This window comes from Pelodiscus sinensis, chromosome 4 (genome assembly GCF_049634645.1).
Source record: "Pelodiscus sinensis isolate JC-2024 chromosome 4, ASM4963464v1, whole genome shotgun sequence".
Classification (NCBI taxonomy): domain Eukaryota; kingdom Metazoa; phylum Chordata; order Testudines; family Trionychidae; genus Pelodiscus; species Pelodiscus sinensis.
The window spans coordinates 93,377,989-93,395,398 of NC_134714.1; the positions used below are offsets into that span (position 1 = coordinate 93,377,989).

Here is a 17,410-nt window from a genome sequence, read left to right on the forward strand (position 1 = left end):
AAGCTTTTCTCACCCCGGAGGACACGGGTGGCGACCCGCCGCCCGTGAGCTCCGGGGCGAGAAAAGCCCCGTTCGTAAGTCGGGGACTGCCTGTACTATACAGGATGAGTGTTGGGTGGGAGTGTACATGTGTTATCTCAAATTTCTAGATAAATTACAGATTTGTTTGCTGTTTAGGAAAAAATATGTACTGACATGAAAAAATCAAAATAATAATAGTCTGAACACAGCATGTTTCAACAAATGGAAAAAAGGGTTCTGGAGGTGTTGCATTAATACTTATGCATAGGCTATATTTTCTTAAACACTGGAATCTATTTTCTATCACAGAAACCGAAGAAAATGTGTTTGGCTATGTTTCATATAAATAATTTATATCTCCGTGCTGAAATGTTGTCTTGTGGTTGGTTTTATTGATTATATGAGACAATGAAGATTTAAAAAGCTCTTTACACTAGACAAAGAAGTATGACAAATTAATGTGTTGAGTGCTAGATGCTTGTGAAGTATTTGCTAGTGGTGTTCTATAGCAGTTAATTGTAGTTAGTGTATCTTATTAATATTCTTCTTTTATTACAATTTATCATTAATTTGTGAGCATGGATATTCTGGGGGTACGGAAGCTCTGAAAACACATGAATAATATCCTCCTGGATTCATTTATGGTGAGTGAGGGAAGGGAACTGGACTTTATAATCTCTCAAGGTCCCTTCTAGTTTTAGTATTCAATGATTCTAACTTGGTTCAATTATACTGATTGGTAATGACTGCTGTTCTTTTATCTTGGTAATTGTACAAATTCCACTAGTATGAACTTATCCAAGTAGGGTCAAGGTGTTGCATGTTGTTTAGCTAATTTGTATCTATGAAAAGATATTAAGGTCTAAGGGGAGTATCTTCACTGTACAGTGAAACCTGTATTTTAGTCCAAACTTCCTTACCATCCACACAGCAAAAACCTGTGACATTGAGCTAGAGATGCTTTATGCCCAATATAACTATTACCCAGATAGTGGTATGGTTCAAAGAAGAAGTTCTGTTTTAATTTAGGCAGGAACCCACTAACTTTGCAGTGAGGACACAGGCAAAATTGTTTCAATGCTGATAGTACCCATCCCGCATTTCCCTCTGAAGGACAGACAAATCCTTTCACAATTGACAGAGAAACCATCCTAGAGTGTCTCATCACAACGAACTATGGGATCTGACATATGACAGGACATGCTGACTATTGCAGAACAATGAGAACATGATATATAGGGGGTGAGGCTTTGATGTGGGATGCTTGCACCTGAGCTAGACTAAACTGGATTAACTATGCAGAGTAAGGATGTTAAATAGTTAACCAGTTAAATGAGCATTTATCCACTTAACTGTTTTGACTCAGCTCCTGCCACATTGCCCTGCCTCAGCCTCGACTGTGGGGTCCTTCTCTGGCCATGAGATCCTGTTGTCCAGCCCACAGCCAGGTCTGCTCCAGGCTGGTGCAGCTGGCCTCCACTGAAGTTCACTGCCTAGGGTCAGTTAACCAGTTAACTGGTAAGCATACAGGTAAGCCTTTTGCTTATTGGTTAACTGGTTAATACCCTAGTACCGAACAGACATACTGTAAGATCTTTTTCTATAAAAATTTACCCAATATTAAAAGAAAAATCCTCTCTCCCCTGCTTATGAATACTGAGAAGCTCTGAATATACTTCAAACCCCTTTGCCAAACTGAAAAATCTAAATAAAAAATAATATAAACATTCTCATTGTCTTCCAGGGTGCAAAAATGTCATGTCAAGAGTTCTGTGCAGAATGGAAAAGTCCTTCTACTCTCGGAACATGTGTAATATTCTTTACCTGGTTCACTCCTTGGGTCATCATAAAGTCGCTGATGAGAAAATGAGTCAGGCTTTCTCTTTGTACATAGAAAGTACCCAATTAGACCAATTAATGCAGATCCTAGAATGGCTCCTACAATCGCACCAAACACCACTCCTGCGCTGTGCTGATTCTCTGAGAGGAAGAAAAAGGATAAAGAAATTATTCAAATAAAAATGTTTAACTCTGTAGAGCCAGATCTATAACTGACATTTTACATGAGTGGAGAACCTGGCCCACTGTGACAAACTTTACTTTACAGGCAATAGTTAAGTCAGCCCCTCAACAGGCAAGGAAACATTCATTTCTCTTATTTACAAGTGGGGAAACTGTGGCACAAAAAATGTCTTAGTATCACTTTTCCCAATCAAACAAGTATTTGACTTACAGCTGTGTATAGAACCCAGGAGTTGTGGTTCCCAGCCACATGCTCTAACCACAAAGCTCTTTGATATCTTTGATATAACAAGTGTAAGTATATAGATCAAAGTATGTGGATAACCTGAAAAAAACTTAAGCAGTGAATAGTCCTGCAGCCCCTTAGAAACTAACAAAACATATAGATGGCATCATGAGCTTTTGTGGGCACAGCTCACTTCTTCAAATAAATGGAGTAAATGGGTCACAATGAATGCTGTAAAAGGATCATTTGAAGAAGGGGGTTTTCCCACGAAAGCTCATGATGCCATTTACATATTTTGTTAGTCTCTAAGAGGCTGCAGGACTATTTCTTGTCTTTTAACTTTTTTTAGTTACAAAGTAACACGGCTACCCCTCTGAAACTATATAAATAACCTGTGTTTTTTGGGTGTCTCTGCTTTTGGGTGCCCAATTTTGGAGACATTTTGTTAGGCATCCAAAATCAGAAACGTAGACAACACTGTACCTTTTTTAGTTTTTCAGGTAGCAAAATAATTTTTTTCTCTCCAACATTTTTCTTGTGTTTTATAAAACTTTTCTTTGCATTTTGACCTCTCTTGGTTGAACACCCTTTTTCAGAATCACTTTAGGCAAAAAGTCCTGATACACTGTAAATATTACAGCTTTAAAGAGATGCTTGAAAGTGTGACAATGCTTTTCAGGTTTTAGTGCAGACTGTACTGTATATGCTGGAATAACATTTCTGTCCAATGTGAAAAGCCTGCAGGGAAATTAATTATATAAAAATGCAATGTCTTCTAATCTTCTTTTCTCATTCACTGAAGCTCCAATCAGAAAGAGCAGAATAGAGAAGTGATATTTTTGCTTTTATATTGTATTGTTTCCCTAGACTTATCCAAATTGGTAGTAATAAAATACAAGACAGATAATCCATTTGGTATTATATACAAATTGAAGGTTTTAGTCACAAAAGTATCCTTTACTCTTAAGCAATGATTAATTTATTGCTTTAAATATGTAGAGCATGGCAATTCTACCGATCTATTTCATATATGCAGAAGCTGAGAAGATGAGGGGGGGAAATTGGCACATTCATCAAACCCTGCCTTAAATTTTCTGTGCAAATAAATGGATAACTAAATGAGCAGAATTTAACACAAAACAAAACTCATAAATTTAATTAGTTTGAATTCAAACTGATGCAATCAAAAAAACAAAACAATTTTCGGTGGACCATTCAACAGAAGTAGATCCAATTTGAATGGTGCTCTGGCTGAATCAGTCTGCTAGGAATATTCCAGTGATAGCGTCTACATACCAATATAGTTCAGAAACAAGATATTTGCCAATATGCCAGTTCACAAATACCACAGTCCTCTGATTAAACTGGCCTCGGATTACATGAGTTCTCTAATTAATTCACATATCCGCTATAGACTTCCTGTGTAACCTTGGATAAGTAACTTAGAGTATCATTTTCCAAAGTACTTAAGAGTGGCTCTTAAGCTCCAACCCCACTTGCAAATGTTACCATTAATCTCTTTCTGTGCCTCAGCTCCCCATTTGTAAAATTAAGACAATAGTGTTTTCCTTTCTCCTTCTGAATTTTGTTTAGTTAAATTGTAAGGTCTTTGGGTTTGAAAATATTTCTTACTATGTATATAGGCAATTATTATCACAATGTATCTATGATCTTAGTAGGATATCTAGGTTTTACTGTTTTATTTCATTCTAGTTGGGATTGGTCCTGCTTTGGGCAGGGGGCTGGACTTGAGGACCTCCTGAGGTCTCTTCCAACCCTATGATTCTATGACTCTAACCCTCCACCACTAAATGGTGTCCTCAAGACTGCTGCTAAATACCAAATGAAATCTGGCAATGCAGTTCAAAATTGCTGCAGAGCAGCCCAGGACATATGACTTCTTGTTGAAATTGAAATAAATAAAAAAAGTATTTCTGCCTGTGCTTTCAGCTAACCCCCAGAAATACGGAAATGCATGAAAATCATACTTGGCAAAATTACCTACACTTTATTGAATTTCAAAAAAAATTTCAGGTGAGGTCTATTTTTATCTGAAGCGTTCACACATCTTTACAACTTCCCAAACATTGTAATCATTTTATTGCTCAGTATTATTACTTTATTTCATTTTTGTTGTTGTTGTAATTAAACTTTTACCTTCGTTGGGTTCTTTTGGATTTGATGGGAATGTGGAATGGTTGGTGAAATTCTGGTGTACATTTGTGGTCTTTGAAATTGTTTTAAAGTCTGTTGTGACATTGTCACTGTTGGCTGTGGAGAATGTGGTCAGTGTATTTGATGGACTATTTGTGGAGGAGACTTCTGTGGAGTTTGTTAGAGTGCCTTTAGTGAAGATTGTTGCAGTAGAACTGGTATAATTGACTGATGTGATATTTTTGAGTTCTGTGTTCCGTGGTATACCAGCACTTGTAGGCAGGTTGCTCGCGGTCACTGTGGGAAAGTCACTTGTGGTTATGGATATTGTTGAAGATGCTGGGATTCTGTTGGTGGTAGAGTTATTTATGGCATCCGGTAAGCTATTAGTTACATACCAAGACAAAGGTAACAATGTGCCATTAGTGGATCTATGAGGTACACTGTTGCTTTTAGTGTTATTTTCTATTACTGGACTTGTTGTTGTTTCATTCTTATTGGTCATTGATGGTGTGACATGGCTTGTAGTAGAAGGAGTTATTCCTTTAGTTCCATTAAGAGTTAGCTGCTGCGAAGTTCCTTGGTGTGTGGATGGAGTCATATCTGTAGTTGAGGTATTGTTTATGTAACCATTGCTTCTGGTCCACCATAAACTAGTCGGCAATAAAATAAGGATAATTCCACTGGAAGGCAACATGGTATTGACTTTGTGGTTTGTTTCTTTATGTAGAGAGCCTGAAAGAAGTTAAAAGGTTTGTGATTTAGTGTATTATGTGGAACTGAAAGTTGGATAACGAAGACACAAACATGTTCATGAAAAGATATAGCAACTTGATACAAGAGAAGAAAAGTTCTGTAGGTTCCTACAGATATGTCTACACTTCAGTTAAAGAATTGTAGCTGGCCGGTGTCAACTGAGTAAAGCTCAGGCTGAGTGAGCACTGTCAACTGGTAGTGTAGACAGTCAGATCCATGGTTTTGTGAGTGGGGAGAGTCCCAGAGCTGAAGCTGCAGCTGAAGCTCAAACATCTACACCGCAGTTGTACAGCTCCGGCCCCATGAGCCTAATTCAGCTGACACAGGCCAGCTGTGGGAGTTTAATTGCTGTGTACACCTTGATGAAGGGTTGCGTGTTGAGAACATAACACTCCTGACTAATAATTGTATTCTCTCAAAGCAATACTGTTGAGCAACAAAGCTTTTGCCATGTTTCCATAGGCAAAGCTATATACTCCTGTCCATTCTACAGCTCAGTCTGTAACAGCTTGCTATTACATGTGTACAAGGACCAATGCCTAAAAGGGTATGCTTTCTAGTCAGAAAGTAGCACCCAACAATACGTGAGTAACAGGGGCATGGCAAGGCCAACAAGCTATGTAATAGAACCTCTATGTTCTGTGTTCCCATCCAAAGCGGTATAGTAATTGTTGCAATTAGCCTTTGGAAGTGATGAGTTCCCTTACATATTTTGTGACCTTGTGGGGGAGACCATCACACGAATATAGCTGCGGCCAAGGATTTGTGACAGTTCGGCCGCTGAGCTAGCCCATGGAATTTGTGAAGCAGTGTTTCTTCTGTGCCCTGACTTTCAAGTGTTCGGACAAGGAGCAGCAAGAATTCTGATCCCCAAACACTTGGCTTGTTAGGCAGACATATTGGAATATGCTTATCAGGCTTTCTATAGTAGAGGCAGCTTGAGGTCATACAGTCATTACTTCTCAGACATCGCAGAGTCAAATGTGTAGGTCAGTGCTACTTTCAATAGCATTCTACTTCCATTCTACTTCCACATGTTTTATTGCCTGTAGGATGGAGACATGTTGCCTAAAAGTAGTCACTTGTCCCCTTCCTCTTTCACCCCTCAGCTCCACTGTCTGGCTTATTTTCCTTTCACTTTTGTAAATCTAACTGTGGGATTTTCTACCACTTTCATCCTCTCTGCATAGCAAGGAAGAGGGGATGAGTATAGGGACTCTATCTGTGGCCACTGGAAGAAGTCAGCTTGTCTCTGTCACCCGCCTTACAGGGACTTCTGTAATTTGACAGATGATATGATTCATTTCAGCTATCAACCAATGAACCTGGTCGTAGGTCTGACCAGGGGTGTTGACAGCCTCCGTGGCAGGTGTATGGGAGGGCAGGTGTATGGGAGGCGGTGCCTCGATCAGAAGAAGCAGGGCCCAGGGCAATCTGCCCTCCTCACCTCCCAGAGTTTGGCACGGACTCCCCAGAACTCAGAGCTAGTTGGAGCACGCAGCACAGCACTCCAGGGGCTGATTTAAAGGGTGTGGGGTTCTGGCTGCTGCTGCTGCTGCTGCTCTAGCAGAGGTGGCAGCTGACAGCTCCGGGCCCCTTTGAATCACCAGGCCGCAGGACAACTGGTCCCTTTGCCTTCCCCATTGGTGGGCCTGAGTCTGACCCTGCTCCCTTTGCAGTCAGTGACTGAACTCCCATTGCTTTCAATGCATACAAGATGTATGGCCCAAGAATGGAATTTGTATTTAGGTGTATTTGTAGGAATCACCTTTCAGCAATCTGTTTATAAATATTTTTTCCACTTTGGTAAATTGATCAGTCTCCCAGTATAGGTTGATCATCTGCCACGTGGGATTCATATTCCTTAGTTATTCCATTAAAAATACAACTTAGAAATGTTGGGGGGGTTTTATTATTATATTATAGAAATAAGTATTTCAGCTTAGAACTAATCTTTGGGTCTGGAATCACAAATCTGTAACAGGCAACTGACACAATTATGTTAATGAAAGTTGCTTTGTTTTCACTATACCTGTGTGCAAGGATATTTTTTCCAAAATGGCAATAATTAATAGATTTATTAAAAGTGTAATAAATAAAACTTTAAACGAGCTTTTACCAAGCTTTCAAATATTTGCTTTCATCTTGAAAGTTCCATTGTTTTAGCTCACTGGCATAACCCCTTTTTCCTTGTATCAGTAGCCATGTCATTACTGAACAAAGTGAGTTTTGTCATATTTCTTATTTCACCTTGACTGTAATTTGAAACTACCAAGGGAAATTACTAACAGTTCACTTTAACTGCACCTTTCATTTCAGTCTCATAATGGTAAAGAGTCAGCATCCTTTCTCAACAATGTGGTTTTTGTGATTTCCTTAATCCTGTAATTTTCTCCTTGGGGGAGAAAAAGAGAATAAACTTGCTACAAAGTGTTTTTTTCTTTTATAGTGGCTCTAAGGCTATATTTAGGTTACCTTTCCTGGAAGCCCTTGGTGCCTAATAATTAACTGATCTTTTTTTAGTGTAGCATTAAAATTCAGATCAGAAACAACACTGCAGCTCTAGAAAGCCTCCCGTTGTCCTTAAATATGCAAACAATGGTATTATAGAATAACTGCAATTATTGCAGCTTCAAAACTTCGGAGTGGCTAAAATCTGATGAATAGAAGATTAGCCAGAATCTAAAGAATTTTCCAGTTGGCTTGAGCCACTAATTGTAAAATATTTGTGAAAGGAAAAATGATCTGATGTGATGATTCTAATCTTGCTGACACCTGTATAAATCAGCAGTAACTGAAATCACTACGGTCAGTCTAGGGTCAAAGCAATGTATATGCTATTAAAATCAGACTCTCTGACTTCATTATGGTCCCAGTCCTGCAATGACATGTGTTCATGCCCTGTCCCTGTGTGAAGCCCCACCAAAATTAGTGGGGCGCATAAGCATCCATCTCCAAGACCTTGCGGGATCAGGCCCTATAGATGGAGCAGCTTTTTAAATGAACCATTTGACATTGGTAGTTTGTCTCTTCAGACCTGAGTACAATTTTGAACAAGGTTTGGGCTTATCACAGGTTTTAACTAGTTTTATTTTCTTAAAACTGAAAATGCAGGAAAAGAGCTAGTAAAAATCCTTGCCGTGGTGTGGTTAATAAGAGTGAAAGCACTGACTTTATTTTATCGACCTTAATGGCTAAATTCATACCGTATATGGCTTCTCTGCTACATTCATATGTGTACATATGATGCACACTCAGTGAAATCCTGATTTCATGAAAGTCAATGTCAAAATTCCTAGGATATGCCTACACTGCAGCTGCAGTGATGCCTCCCAGCCCACATAGACAGACTCAGGCTAGCTCTGCTTCATCTCACATGTAAAAATAGCAGTATGTCCATAATGGAGCAGTTTGTGCCTTGAGTTAGCACCTTGTGCTTAGACTTAGGGTTTGCCCCCTCTCCTCCTCCCCTCCTCCCCCCGTTGCTATTTTTAGCACACTGGCTCAGATAGAGCCATCATGATTTTTTCTACCCTCCCAGCTGCAGTCTAGACATACCCGTCTTGATTTCACTGGGATCAGGATTTCCACCACAGTCTTTCTGGTAAGACTACTTTGATTTTATCATCTGAATTCAATTGCTTCCTTCTCTTTCTGATTTGAGTATCTCTGCTGTTATTTATTTATGTCCCATTATAATAGAGTAAAATGGCTTAGTGGAGTCTGAGGAGGAATGTTATTTTATATTAAAAAGTCATTCAAAGTGAATGACACACACTTATTTTCAGCTTGGTATATAGAAGAATTTGCATGCATCACTCCCACTGACCAATGACAGAAGTTATACACGCGTCAACAGAAGAATAGCTATCACAGTTATTTTCTTATGAGGCTGTGATACAACTATCAATTCAAGGTATTTTTGTTAAAAGTATTAATTAATAGAGCTTTACACTATTTTTTTATACACCTGTATTTGGAAACAATATTGATTTGTATAGGAAACCAGGACATGATCACAAGAACGCCAGTTACATATCTCTGATTCTAGTCCCGCAAAGAACACAGTTTATATATCTGGGGCATTCTAATTGTTCCTTGGTCTATGTTGTGCCTTCTAAGCTTAATCAAAGCACATTGTTTATTTTAGCACTGGTTCAAAACAGAGTAAAGGAATGTAAAATTATTATATTTCCCTGTGTGTAATATATATGCAATATTTTATAAAATTAAAATATATATATATATATTTGCAACTGACAGTCTTGGGATTATATTGGATAGTGGCACTCCTGTCTGTTTCCTTGATAAATTGGATTGTTTTCCAAGGATTTTTCTGTTAAATGCCGTGAACAAATAAATAAAACCTCTCTTTTTATTGTTTATTTTGGAGGAGAGGTGTATATGTTTGGGTTTTCCAGTTATTTTTATCCAAGAAACATTTTATAATTATTTTTGCAGTGCTTGCATTCCTAAAAACACGTCTTTTTAAAATTCAGTTACCGTTTTACCTCTGCAAATAGCTGGCAACTAGATCAGAATTCAATTACACACTTTCCTATGTACTCTCAATATAGATAGACTCAAATAGGTAGTTGTAATCTAGCAATACTTCCTATAGCAAATCAGTATACTGGGTTTCTTCTAAATGTATACAAAGTTCCACAAGAGTATTTATGTCAATTCCCAGACTGATCTCATTAACAGCAAATCCTAAATTTACTTGCTAAAATCACTTCTTAAAAGTGCAGGAAAATCAAGTGTGAGCAAACTTCAAACTACAATGATATATTTTTTTCTCTTTATGGTTCTTGCATCTCTGCACATCTTTACTATTAAATCTTGGACTTACTGGCCCAAGTCAATTTGTTTGCCAATGTTTTCCTCATAGGGATAGTTTTGATATGAGTTTGGTTATCCAAGCCCTACATTCACTCAGATATCTTGTAAAAAAAATCAATGCTGCTCTGATTATTTGGTCAAATTCATTAACAAAAATGCACTTACCTTTTAGCTCTACAGTCTAAGCAAGTAGGTGTGAAATACTGCTGTGGCACAGAGTGCAATAAGTCTAGTGAACACATTAGAATGCAGGTACTGTAAATGTGACAGTGTTGTGCTCATCAGGAATGCACTATAGAAACGAAACTAGGTGGGGCTGTATTTCCCTGCCTGTAATAGAACACCTGAGAACCAGACTGACCTGCTTCTTGGTTGTCTTTGTTAAGAGCTAGCATTACTGAGTTCACAGAAATTACAGCTCTCGTTGTAAAGTCGGTGGACAAGTACCCATTGATTCTGTGAAGTTTACAAAATCTGACTTTTTGAGAAAGGTATCAAATGTCTATAAATTACATGGAGAATTGGTCTTCTGTAAATTAGATAGCAAACATTTTAATAAAAAGCGCTTTGCTACTGTATTCCAAACTGAAATAGTCAGCCTGTGGTACTCCTTGCAAGAGGATGCTGTGAAGGCCAAGACTCTCTAAAAGGGTTAAAAAACCTAGATATAAGTTCCTGGATGATAGATCTATCAATAGCTATTAGGCAGGATGGGCAGGAATGGTGTCCTTAGCCTGTTTGTCAGCAGCTGGGCATGGGCGACAGAGGATGGATCAGCTGTTCTGTTCATTCCTTGTGGGGCACTTGATATTGGCCACTGTCGGAAGACAGGACACTGGGCTAGATGGAGCTTTGGTCTGACCCAGTCTGACCATTCTTACGTTCTTAGGGTTTGAAGAGCTGTGTTTGTAGAAGTTGAATAAACAAAAGTTTATTATACTATGGCATATTCCTAATATACATCTACTTTGCACTAAATATGTATATCCATGCTGTTAGGCATTAGCCAAAGCCTCTGGGTCCAAATACCCTCCTAATTTGAAGGAAATTAAATGCAGATTTAGATTCAAATTTGGTAAATCAAACCGTAATTCCAGCTTTTGTGGGTGGAGGGGTGGAATAACAATCAGATCCAGATCCGAATCTTGCATGTCAGATGACCTCTTTATGTGCTGTATATAACCCTGGAGATGGATTGAGAGAAAATGGAGTAGTGGGGAAAGGCAAATATGCACAGTTTAATTTTTTGCATATTGAAGTAGCCAGAACCACTTGTTACTGTAATTTTATTCTTTATTTATTTTAGACTGGTATGCATTGGAGAGGGACACCGAGGTGTTCCAGTGATATCTGAATAACTCCATGAGTGGAATACCATGGCACTTTTGTTTCCCCTTGACATTTTCCAAATATCAAGTGCAACTACTATTTCATGCCTTTCTCTAGTGTTATTATTTGAATATTAGTGATAGTGCTTGTTTGCGTGAGATGTTAGCCCCAAATCAACACACCTGCAGTAATATGGAACCTTCCTGATGCCAGTGTGATGACTCACAGGGGCATAGTTTCAAGCTTAGGACCTAATTGCGAGTTAAGGACCTAATTTTAATTTCCCCACATTATTACCTGCGATAAATAGCCACATTGGTGCTCTACTGCAGGTAGGTCTCTAACAGCAATGCTATTCTTTTAACCACTGTATCATCTAGACCTGCTCTGAGCAGGATTAGATAACAAGATGGGTTAAAACAACAACAGTGAACCTACATTAGCCTTCTCGTCATTGCAACAATTATGCAACAAAGCATCTAGTAGAGATGCATTAGTAGAAACTGAGGGATGGGGGTTGCTATGGCCCCATTAGTCCAAATGAGTGACACATGGAGTAACTGTAATCTACGTTTATACATCAGGAAGTATTTCTGTGTTAAAAGCAAGTTTTAACTAATCTCGGGCAATGGATTTATTATACTTGGAAGTAAACTACACATAGTTGACACAAATAATTATAGTGCCTACATTGTACATTTTGATTGCCTGTGAATGTGATGAGATTTCTTTTGAAAACCAACTGTTTTGTTAATTTAAAGATTCTACTGTTAATTTAAAAACTTATCGTAAGCCATGGGACCAGCCACTAAGCAGATATGAGGGATACACTCTCAAATCTTCATTGCCATTCATTCCTGGTTTTCCATACTTATTGTTTTCATGTTGTTGAACCTCTGTACTGAAGCAGTAGTTCATGATCAGCAATACGTTAACTTCTGTCCATCACTAAAAGGAGTTATTTAGGTACCTGCAATTCCTTTTTCCATAGAGCATGAAAGGTGGAGAGGGCAGAAAAGCAATAGTCACACAGGTTGCAAAGAGTGGTGATGTGGTATAATCACTAGAAAAAAGAAAATACTGACCTCATGCAAGAAAAGGGCATATTGACTGGTTGTAGCAATAGGGTGGGGCTTAAAATACCCATGTAGATATAGGAAACTAGCAGCCATAGTAATTGACTCTCCAGGAGCATGTACAGTGATGGTAATAATTCGCAGTTTTCAAAGTTACATATGATGGATTAGTAATGGGCCCAATTAATTGTTGGAGTCTGCAGTCTTGAGGTTTCCATCTTAAGGTCTACAAAATCATGAAGTGTTATCCCTTCATATAACACAAGAACTAGTAGTTACCCAATGAAAATAATAGGCAGTATACAGAAGTTCTTAAACTTCTAATAAGCAAGCATAATGAATAAAAAATGAAGTAGTTCTTACATAAAAACATAAGAACGGCCATACTGGGTCAAACCAATGGTCCATCTAGCCTAGTATTCTGTCTAACAACAGTGGCCAATACCAGATGCCCCAGAGGGAGTGAACAGAACAGTAATCCTCATGTGATCCCTCTCCTGTTATCCCTTTACAGACAAACAGAGGCTAGGGACATCATTCCTACCCTGGCTAATAGCCATTGATGGACCTAACCTCCATGAATCTACCTAGCTCTTTTTTGAACCCCGTTAAAATCCTAGCCTTTACCACATCCTCTGGCAAGGAGTTCCACAGGATGACTGTGCACTGAGTGAAGAAAAACTTCCTTTTGTTTGTTTTAAACCTGCTGCCTATTAATTTCATTTGGTAATTTCATTAGTTCTTCACACAATGCACATCCAACCTGTACAATTCATTGCCAGGTGATGCCATGAAGGCCAAAACTATTTAGTTCAATCTGGGTTCAAAAAAGAATGAGATAAGTCCCTGAAGGAGATGCTAACATGAGTTAAAAAATTGAAAAATAGAAGACAGTATACTGGGCTATTGGTGTAACCTGGTATGGTCATTCTCATGTTCAGTGGAGTTACACCAGAGATAAAATTAGCCCAGCTGATATAATTACTAGTTCTATTGGCTGATTGCTAACCAACTGATAATGGGAGCTGTAGTGTGGGCAGAAAGGTATCACCAACTGTTCAGGTGAGAGGAGAAACCCACTTTACAGGGAGGAAACTTATTATATATTGGCAGTTGGACAGTACATAATTCCTACTTCAGTAATGCAGTGGTTCCAACACTGGTCGAGCCCTGGTGCCTTCTGCCTTTCACTTCAGGAGGACTCATTTCAAAACATTCTGATCATTGTTGTAATTACCTGTATAATATATTTCACAATAGTTATTAAATCCTCCTTTGATGCAATCCGTCCATTGTTTCCTTGCTTTTTCTCAGAGACTCTTTCCTTCCACCTGACTCTCTGGTACTTCACAGAGTCTTTCCTAGGAGTCTGCAGAGGGAAACAGACTGTGGTAGGAGGACATGTGGCCTGGAGGATATAGTCCCCTAAAAGAGGGTGTGTCTGTCTGCCTGTCTCTCTCTCATATGAAGTGCTCAGCCCAGGGGAGAAGTTGGAGAACCCCTGTAAAGGTGTATTAGCAACCCAGAGGCAAGTCAGACATCTTTTAGAATGAGGTGAAAATTAGGCCACTTACTTTGGTGGCAAAATATGGATATAGGTGCCTTGTGCCTAACAATATTAGTTTTGAAAACAGTGGCACTGAATATATCCAAGCCTTTTCTGTGCTTTTTAGGCATAGCCATGTGTTGAAACAACCCAATTGATTTGACTTTTGTCCTCCAGTGTAGTTGTGCCCTTAGAGACTAACAAATATATTAGATCATGAGCTTCTATGTGTAAAACTTACTTCATCACATGAGTTGGAGTGGAAATTACAGAATCTAGAGTATACATACCAGCAAAAGTAGTTGCCTGTCAATCGAAGGACCAGTGTTAATGAAGCTACTTAAGTCACGCCGGATATGTCCCACTCATAGCTTTTGACGTGGAAATGCAAATATCAAAGGTGGGGAAAATGCCTTTGTGGTGCATTAACCAGTTAATGTCTTTATTCAAGCCTAAATAGACAGCGTTGAATTTGTATATGAACTCCAGTTCAGCAGTATCCCCTATAAGTGGGTGACACAATTTCTTTGTAGATGAATGGCTACTTTTAAATACATTATTGAACGTCCGGGGGTTAAAATATTCTCCTAGGGTATGTCTACACTACAGCGCTAATTCGAACTAACTTAGTTCGAATTAGTTAATTTGAACTAAGCTAATTCGAACTAACGCATCTAGAACTAAAAAACTAGAGGGGACCCTGAATCGGGGTTAAGGATGGCCAGAAGCAGTGCCGGCAGGGCATCAGATGAGGACTTAGAGCGTGGAGCTGCTGTCTCAGGCTAGCTGAGGGCTGTGCTTAAAGGGACCCGACCCCCACCCCAGACAGACAGTTCTCAGGGGTGCCCCGCTTGCAAAGCAGTCCTGGCTTGGATTGCCCGGAGTACCCACACTGGGCACATCACAGCACTCGGCCATCAGCCCGACTGCACTTGCCGCAGGCTGCCATCTGGGGAGAGGGGGCAATTGGGGGGCTGCAGGAGAGCTTCCACCCCCAGAAGCCCGCAGAGCCAGCCCAGTCTTCCCCATCGGGGGCTCGTACCCCATTCCTCCCTCACCTCCTTCCACTCACCTCCTTCACCTCCTTCCACTCGCCTGCCCTAGATGGCCACTTTCCTGTGCCTAGTGCGGAGGTCATGGACGAGGTCCACGATGTCTGCACTGGACCAGGCGGGTGCCCGCCTCTTGCGGTCCTGGGCAAGCTCCCGGAAGCCGCCAGCCTGGTCCCGGGAAGAGAGGGAGGACTGGGGGGCATCGGGTGGCTGGCTCGAGCCGTGCCACGTGCAGGGTCTGCTGGCTGGGTGCTGGCAGGCTTGCACCTGGCATGGGCATCGTAGCCAGCCCGTGCCCCTTTAAGGGGTCCGGGGCCGGGAGGGGGGCAATAGAGTTTCCCTGGTGTTGGCCAGATTGGCCACCAGGGAAAGCTGGGGAGGGCTAGCCTCTCACTAGTTCGAATTAAGGGGCTACACAGCCCTTAATTCGAACTAGTAAGTTCGAACTAGGCTTAGTCCTTGTGGAATGAGGTTTACCTAGTTCGAACTAAGCGCTCCGCTAGTTCGAATTAACTTTGTAGTGTAGACATACCGCTACAGGTTTATGTATGTTACCATTCCAGATGTCTGATTTGTGTCCATTTATTCTTTGTCGTGGAGATTGTCCAGTTTGGCCAACATACATGACAAAGGGGCATTCCTGGCACTTGATGGAATAGATCACTTTCATGGATGTGCAGGTGTATGAGCCCCTGATATTGTGGCTTATGTGGTTAGGTCCTATGGTGGTGTTGCTTGTACAGATATGTGAACAGAGTTGTCAATGGGGATTGTAGCAGAGGTAGGTTCCTGGGTGAGTGTATATGAGGTGTGGTGTGCGGGTGCTGGTAAGTATTTGCTTTAGGTATGAAGGCTGTCTGTAGGCAAGGATTGGCCTGTCTTCCAAGGTCTGTGAGAGTGAGGGTTCATTTTCCAGGGTAGGTTATAGATTGTCAATGATGCACTGGAGGGGTTTAACCTGGGGGCTGTATGTGATGACCGACGGTGTTCTGTTATTTTCCTTGTTGGCCCTGTCTTGAGGTAATTGACCTCTGGGTAGTTGTCTGTCTCTTTTGGTCTGTTTCCTCACTTCCCGATGGGTATTTAAGTTTTAAGAATGCCTGATAAAGATCTTGTAGGTGTTTGTCTCCATCTGTGGGATTAGAACAGACCTGTTTGTATTTTAGGACTAGGCTGTAGACAACAGATCATGTGATGAGTCCTGGATTAAATCTATAGGCATGTAGGTAAGTATAATGGTCAATAGGTTTCCAGCATAGGGTGGTGTATATGTAACCATCATTTATTTGTCCTGTAGTGTCCAGAAAGTGGATCTCTTGCATGGACTGGTCCAGGCTGAGGTTGATGGTGGGGTGGAAGTTGTTGAAATCCCTGTAGAATTCTTCAAGGAACTCCTTCCCATGGATCCATATGATGAAGATGTCATCAATGTAGCCTAAGTAGAGGAGGTGTACTAGAGGACAGGAGCCCATAGCAGTGCCACAGACTTGAAGATATAAATTGTTCCCAATTCAGAAATAGTTGTAGATGACGACAAAGTCACATAGCTGAGTCACGAGGTGTGTTGTGGCATCATCGGAGATAGTGTTCCTGACACCTTGTAGTCCACCCTCATGTGGGATACTGGTATAAAGAGCTTCTTCAGCAACGATGGCCAGGATGCTGTTTTCAGGAAGGTTTCTTCAGGAAGTTATTGCTGTCTGGAAGGTAGCTAGAGTGCTGGTAGCATAAGGTCTGAGGAGAGAGTCAACACAGCCAGAAAATCCTGCTGTAAAAGTTCTAATGCCTAAGACAATGGGACATCCAGGATTTTTAGGTTTATGGATCTTGGGTAGCAGATAGAATACTCCTTTTTCAGAGCAGGGTGTGGGGATGGATATTTGTGTAGATTTTTTCCCTAGCTATAGCAGGGAGTTTCTTGAGCACATGGTGTACTTTCTTTTGGTATTCCTCAGTGGGATCGATTAATTTACTCTTGAATTAGTTATAATTTTTAGAGTCCATATGTGACTGGTTAGAACAAGGATAATGAATGTTATTATGCCTCTATTATTTTTAAACTCATCACTTAATTATGAAAAATAATAAGTGTAACTAATGGTTTCCACAGCTACAGTGTTTCTAGAGTTTTGGAAAAGGCGGAGAGCTGTGCTCACCTATGACTGGGATCTAATAGACTGGGAGGATGAAGAGGTAAGCTCGCAAATAAGCAATCTAGTGATAATCTTTTTATCAACATGATAACAGTGTATGTAATAATGCTTTGTGCTCTGCTAGGACAATTGAATTTGCTATATAACACTGGTGCAATAGATCAGTAATGTGTCTTGCAAGTAGAGGTGCATCCAAATACTACTCACCTCTTGGCAGAATTTCTCTCTATCTC

The 17,410-nt window shown here is 40.2% G+C and overlaps 2 protein-coding genes across 14 annotated transcripts in view; one reads left to right on the plus strand and one right to left on the minus strand.

Moving 5' to 3' along the window:
• Positions 1 to 10,314, minus strand: part of MUC15 (mucin 15, cell surface associated) — a 107,595-nt gene extending 97,281 nt beyond the window's left edge. For all 3 annotated transcript variants that reach the window (XM_075927767.1, XM_075927766.1, XM_006111499.4), the window contains exons 1-3: positions 10,187 to 10,314; positions 4,427 to 5,158; positions 1,846 to 2,001 (exon numbers count right to left, since the gene is read on the minus strand). In XM_075927767.1, coding sequence (XP_075783882.1) covers positions 1,846 to 2,001; positions 4,427 to 5,120 — 850 coding nt within the window. In that variant the 5' untranslated portion in view covers positions 5,121 to 5,158; positions 10,187 to 10,314. The remainder of the gene's footprint in view (positions 1 to 1,845; positions 2,002 to 4,426; positions 5,159 to 10,186) is intronic.
• ANO3 (anoctamin 3) overlaps positions 1 to 17,410 on the plus strand; it is a 380,410-nt gene that overhangs the window by 324,608 nt on the left and 38,392 nt on the right. For all 11 annotated transcript variants that reach the window (XM_075927761.1, XM_075927756.1, XM_075927758.1 and 8 more), the window contains one exon: positions 17,135 to 17,217. In XM_075927761.1, the coding sequence (XP_075783876.1) occupies positions 17,135 to 17,217 (83 nt within the window). The remainder of the gene's footprint in view (positions 1 to 17,134; positions 17,218 to 17,410) is intronic.